Source organism: Lygodium microphyllum, chromosome 8 (genome assembly GCF_053477565.2).
Source record: "Lygodium microphyllum isolate KBCC chromosome 8, Lygodium_microphyllum_v1.1.10, whole genome shotgun sequence".
NCBI classification, from domain to species: Eukaryota; Viridiplantae; Streptophyta; class Polypodiopsida; order Schizaeales; family Lygodiaceae; genus Lygodium; species Lygodium microphyllum.
The window spans coordinates 26,185,381-26,191,908 of NC_141142.1; the positions used below are offsets into that span (position 1 = coordinate 26,185,381).

Sequence of the window (6,528 nt, forward strand, 5' to 3'; positions counted from 1 at the left end):
GGTCATGGAGAGGGTTGGTGTGATAGTCAATTTCCCTTGCCATCTTTAATTGTCATCTCTCTCATTTACATGTATCTTTTATTGTTATTATTGGGTATAGGAGGATACATTGAGTATTTTCCACTATGTAGTTCGATTATATTGTGTTGAATCATTTATTATATCATGGTACAACTAGTGACCTCGTTGCATTAAAAGCATTGCATTCTGTAATGCAATGAATTACATTTTGTATTGTATTGTTCATTGTATGCTCCTCAAGTAGGATGTAAAACTAATTTATATTGTTTATGAGGATGGATTGCTTTTGATTTATTACTGGGAGGATCCTAGTCCAAAGTCTAGTGTCTGGAGCCATTTTCCTAGTTATTAAAAAGTAATTATGTTCCATTAATAAAAAATACAAAATTTATAACCATTGAATATTACAACTGTGGAGTTGGGATGCTTAAGGAGACCCATATTTTCTAAAATATACAAAGCCACACACTTTACACCAATAAGTGTACTCTTAGCTTGACTTCGAATCTTCCTATCATCTAATTTAAAATAGAACTTAGCAAGTATATTCTCCATTAAGATTGCAATTCCTTGGCATATTATACTCAAGGGTCAACCATCCTCCATCTCAACACTTGAGACTCACAAGTTGTACTATCATATATGTCTTGACTAAGATAACCATTCACCCTTGAACATCCTCCATCTACAATACTTGAATACCACACATAAAGTCTATCATGTGATAAATTACTTGTAATTGGAAAGGAAAGTTAGGTAGATAAATGCAAATTGAGAATGTGTTCACTTCAAAGTGTAAAAGTTTACCTAAAAGTTATATCCCTTCTTGTGACTATGAGTTGTGACGGAAAAGGGAGATGAGGGAAGGGGGATAACAACTATCTTCATCCTCACATATGAAAACATATTTATCCAATACTTAGGGTTTTTAACAGAAAGGACTACAACTACTGCTATTATAGATATGCGTTTGAACCATTCTTTTGTGGACTTCTTATTCATTGCAAGTGACTTCAACATCAGCATCCTTCGTTAGGAAAACATTATGCACAACGTTTAATATTCCAAGTGTATATGGACTCTTTCAAACTATTACAAAAAATGCATTTGGTAAACTACTAGACAAAACCTAAGAAAATGTACCAAAAACACCACAATTTCTATACAAATATAATATATCTACAACATGGCCAAAGCGACTAGCTTACTACATAGACACCATTGCAACAAATGCAAAGACTCCATGATTGTGAGCACATCAATCAAGAATCTCATGAAGCCTTCGAAGGAAATTTTCCTATCTTCAAGGCTTTTGAAAATTCATGGCAAATGTATAAACTACCTCCCTCTATGAAAAGTATCAACTGTTGCTTACCACATACAAGCTATGGACTACTACTACCACTTCTCCATAAAACCATTGCATGGTATATCATCCCCTAGCATGGTATGCCTCTTATTGCCTAACTCCATCTAACATGATATTCTTCTTATTGCCCATAACCCTCTCAAAATTTGAATTATAACATTGCCTCCCTCTCAAAAGCACAAAATATAGGAAAACATACGCAAACATCTCATTTATTGCACAAAATCACTCATCTAGCAACATTGACTAAACGACATCAACCATGATATTGTTTAGTTGAGAGCTCTAAAGTAGCTTATGCTTCATTGAACAAGAAGCCATCCTTATTATCACAAGATCCTATGTAAAAAGTTTTCTTTAGCATCAAAACAAAGCAAAAAAGGAACCATCCTTGATCACCAATATCAAGCCAAAATCCACATTTAACATTGTATAACCAAAACATAATCACTATCATACTTACATATTTCCATAATAATAACAAATATCAAGAAACCCCCTTCCCTTGTTCTAACCTGCACACAAGCCATACCCACATGAAAAAACCCTAAGAAAATAGACATCAAACTATGTATGTAAACTTTGGTCTAGAAACAAAAAGTAAAAAAAGAACAAAAAACTCACCGTTTAAGATGATGGCCACACTCATTGCTCATGCATAGTCATAACCCATTAATGCTTTTACATGTAGAGATTTTATTTCATCTTCTTGTTTAAAGAACAGAAAGCTCACCATTTAAAAGGATGGCTACCCCCATTACTCTTACAATCATAACCCATTTACTACTTTGACATGTAGAGATTTTATTTCATCTTCTTGTTCACCTCCAATTCACTCAATGCTTTCACAAACTTTCCTTCTGTTACTTTTATGTATTAGTTTATACTTCCATGTTTTGAGATGATTATAGCTCCTTACTTCAATTTTTCATTCCCTTTCTCTATCTATGGAAAACCATAGTCAATCTTTGGCTTTTCTATGAAAACTTGAACTCATACATTTTAATACACCACCATAGTTCACAAAGTATCCCTCCCTGTAAGCAAGATACTCCACTTCTCATTGTTAAAGAACACGACTCACCTTCTGAGCTACCACCACCCGGAGAAAGCCCCTCTTCTAACGAAGACGAAGAGTTTGATTATGAGTCGAAAGTCAACTCAGATAGTGATCCTGAAATCCCTCTACCTCCCAAAACTAGGTGCACTAAGGGGAACCTACCCATCCACCTATAACGCCGACGATTAAGAGAGGAACGATGGATGCTACACAAAGAAATGCAAATGGAAGAACAACAAAAACCGCAAGACCTACCTAAGCAATTCACGAAGTTCAAAAGGGAAGATAGGGTGATAATCTTGCTGGGAGCCAAACAACAGGTGCAAGCAAGCGAACCAATCAAGGGACTCGCCAAGGTCAAAGAGGTCAATTTAGCCAGGGAAGGGGACACCCCACGACCTGTCTTTATAGCCGATGACTTGGCAGAGCAAAATGAAGCAAATCTCATTACTCTCTTGCGTGAATATATAGACGTCTTTACACCTCTTGGAGGCACCTTAAAGGACATTCATACAACTTTCTTTTTTCGTCTTTTCTTTTGTGTCTCTCTATTCTCTTGACAGACTCCTTACATGGACTCTACCTATAACAATGACATGCATGCGTACAATCTACAAAGAAGTGCACAAAGCCCACCACACAGGTTAAATGACCTGCTTGGAAAGGGGCTCCTATCCCCACAATGAACAAGTATATGCGATTCCACACACAACAGCCCACCCATGTCCTTGTATTTTCTATGCTCCACTTTCTTGCTTAAAGCTTCAATCTCGCAGCTTCTTCTTGAATTCCACAGCTGCATGCATGGTAATCATGCAGGCATATCCAACTGTAATGCATGCTGAAAGGCCCATCTCCCAAGGTCCACATTAACCCATTCTTGACAAGCACACAACAAAGCTAACCACAAACTAGAATCTTGTACCTTCACGATCACACTGATTGCCTTGTCCAAGTGCCCCGCACGGCTGAAAAGGTCAACCATGCAAGTGTGATGTTTTGAAGTCGGGATGATGCAATATACAGTGCTCATGATATCATAGTACATTCGCCCCTCTTCCACTAGACCTGCATGACTACAAGCAGTAAGCAAAACAGTGAATGTGACACCATCTGGCTCTACACATTCTCCTCTCATTTTGCTAAATAAGTTGAAAACCTTTTCAGCCTTACCAAGCTGAGCATATCCAGCCATGAGTGCAGTCCAAGTGACTGCATTACGTACTGGAAGCCCATCAAACACTTCTTGCGCTTTGGCCAGTCTGCCACATTGAGCATACATGTCCATCAATGCATTACCCAGAACAACATCATGATTTTCCAACCACCCCAGCCTGCGGACCTCAGCATGTATCTCTTCGCCCTTAGAGATTGCTCCTATGCTACCACAAGCTTTCAAAACGCAAGAAAATGTGAATGTGTCCGAGGAAAGACCCTCATCTTGCATCTTCGCAAAGCAGTTCAGAGCTTCCTCACCAAGTCCATGCTGGACATATCCTGCAATTAGTGCATTCCAAGAGACAGCATCTCGTACTGGAAGCTCATCAAACACTTGTTGTGCTTTTCCAATCATGCCACACTTGGCATACATGTCCACCAATGCCTTGCCTAGCACAATAGCATGACTTTTCAAGAACCCCAGTCTGCAGACCTCGGCATGTATCTCTTTGCCTTTCTCAGTTGCTCCTATGCTACCACAAGCTTTTAAAACACAAGCAAATGTGATTGCATCTGGGCAAAAGCCCTCATCTTGCATCTGCACAAAGCAGTTAAGAGCTTCTTCACCAAACCCATGCTGGGCATATCCAGCAATCAATGCAGTCCAAGAAACTGCATCCCGTACTGGAATCTCATCAAACACTTCTCGTGCTTTTGCTAGTGCACCACACTTGGCATACATGTCGAGCAATGCAGTGCCTAGCACAATACCATGATTTCCCAATAATCCCAGCCTGTGGACCTCAGCATGTATCTGTTCGCCCTTTTCAGTTGCCCCTATGCTGCCACAAGCTTTCAAAATGCAACCAAAGGTGACAGCATCAGGAGAGACACCCTCATCTCGCATTCGCTCATAGCAAATCAGAGCTTCATCACCATGCCCATGTTGGACATATCCAGCAATCAATGCAGTCCAAGAGAATACATTCCGTACTGGCCACCAATCAAACACTTGTTGTGCTTTGGCTAGCATGCCACACTTGGCATACATATCCACCAATGCCGTCCCTAACACAATATCATGACTATTCAGTAGACCCCGCCTGTGGACCTCAGCATGTATCTCTTCACCCTTCTCGGTCGCTCCAATGCTGCCACAAGCTTTCAAAATACAGGCAAATGTGACTGTGACTGGAGACAAGCCCTCATCTTGCATTCGGCTAAAGCAGTTCAGAGCTTCTTCGCCAAGCCCATGCTGGGCATATCCAGCAATCAATGCAGTCCAAGCGACCACATCCCGCCCTGGAAGCTCATCAAACACTTCTTGCGCTTTTGCAAGGGCACCGCACTTGGCATACATTCGGAGCAGTGCGGTGCCAATGCAGACATCGCTTTTAAGCAAGTCTGATTTGAGGATGGCATCATGTATCCTGCTGCCTTTGAGCAGGTCCTTGTGTCTGCCACAAGCCTTGAGCAAGTCCAAAAGGGCAGCACGGTCTGGGGGTGTGCTCCATGCACTTGAGAACTCTCCATCTCTCGCTTTCCCTCTCCTTCTCACCTCATCTTGGACCCAGACGGACTGCCATGTCTGTCGGTGGCAAGCATCCATCCATGATGATGAGGGCCGCCTTGTCTGAGATGCAACATCCGAAAGTGCTCACCTTGGTCTTGCGATTGTCCCAGAACTGCATGAAAATGTAACACATGTGTGTGCTTACCTTGCCGGTGCTATTGCCCCAGAGCTGCTGTTTTGATTGTCCCAAGACAGACCCTATTGCTCCTGTTCTGGATGATTTCTGCATCTGCCACCATAGCCAGAAGACTCTAAGATGGGTTCATCCCCTGTCTTTCATGCTTTCACCAGCGCCCAACTCTCACCTGCAATATGGCCTAAAGCCCGCTTCATCTCAAGGATGCTGTATTTTCTTTTTACACCATGAATATATATATTCACACATTATTTGTTTTTTTTTTAACTCTCTTTCCAAAAGGTCACAAAACCGTTCAGTGAAAGATCTTTATTTGTTTTTACACCATGAATATATATTCACACATTATTTTGTTTTTTTTTAACTCTCTTTCCAAAATGTCACAAAACCGTTCCAAATTCTTATAGGCTAAGGGGGCCAAGTTCAGTGAAAGATGTGAAGAGGTCAAACGTTGATAGGCTAAGGGGGCCAAGTTCCAACATTGTGGCGCCTCCGATTTCCACTAGGAATAAACAATGTTGAGATTACTTTCATATCGGCCTTTCCCTATGCAAGGCAAGGCCAAAACTGAAAGCTTATTCCCCATATCTTGATGAATCGAGAGACTCAAGCATGTGAAGTAGTATCAATGGAGTGCACAATGCCCACAATGCTCTTGCAAGAATACCCCAGTAATAAAGTGAGCTATAGTGGAGCTATACATCAAAAAGGGGATCTACATTGGAAGGGAAAAGGGTGCTACCATGATACTAGCCCCCTTTCCCTATTAGAAGGTTTTTATACCAAAAGCCTTCAAATGCTGAAAGTTTCCTCACCTCTTAATTTTAATTCTAAAGGTAAATTTCAAAATTGAAAGGTGGGATTACATTAAACCTAGGTTTTCTTAACTAACCCTAGTCACCTTATTTTGTTGGTCCATTGCTTATTTTAAAGTAATCCACAATCTTTGGTAATGCTAGTATGTAAAGTCTTTGCCAATGAGCTAGGAGAACTACATCTTGACACATTTGTCTTCTACTTTGACTTAATTTCTATAATGCGAACATTTTAAATTATTTTTGACTCGGCTTCATCCCAATCTCTTCGGCATGAAGAGATTCGGATCAGGATGATGCCCTAACTATCTTGCTCATGAAGTTTGCTTGTTTCCTTGTTTTTAAATGCTTTCTTCTGTTGTCAATTTCAATTAGTTATTTTGATTCATTGCTCAC

General features: G+C 40.4%; 1 protein-coding gene across 1 annotated transcript; it reads right to left on the bottom strand.

The window, feature by feature from the left end:
* Positions 1-2,773: 2,773 nt before the first annotated feature.
* Positions 2,774-5,514, bottom strand: LOC148032080 (pentatricopeptide repeat-containing protein At3g53360, mitochondrial-like). Its single transcript, XM_087682706.1, has 2 exons — positions 5,327-5,514; positions 2,774-5,241 (listed from the first exon to the last, which is right to left on the bottom strand). The coding sequence occupies exons 1-2, from the start codon at positions 5,408-5,410 to the stop codon at positions 3,262-3,264; spliced, it is 2,064 nt and encodes a 687-aa protein (XP_087538832.1). The 5' UTR covers positions 5,411-5,514; the 3' UTR covers positions 2,774-3,261.
* Between the last annotated feature and the right edge of the window lie 1,014 nt (positions 5,515-6,528).

What these genes read in the sequence shown, in the direction of transcription:
- LOC148032080 (XM_087682706.1), bottom strand. Translation starts at nt 5,410, where the DNA reads ATGCAGAAATCATCCAGAACAGGAGCAATAGGGTCTGTCTTGGGACAA. An exon ending in GGGGCAATAGCACCGGCAAG is followed by an intron (nt 5,242 to 5,326) that starts GTAAGCACACAC and finishes GTTGCATCTCAG; the next exon opens with ACAAGGCGGCCCTCATCATC.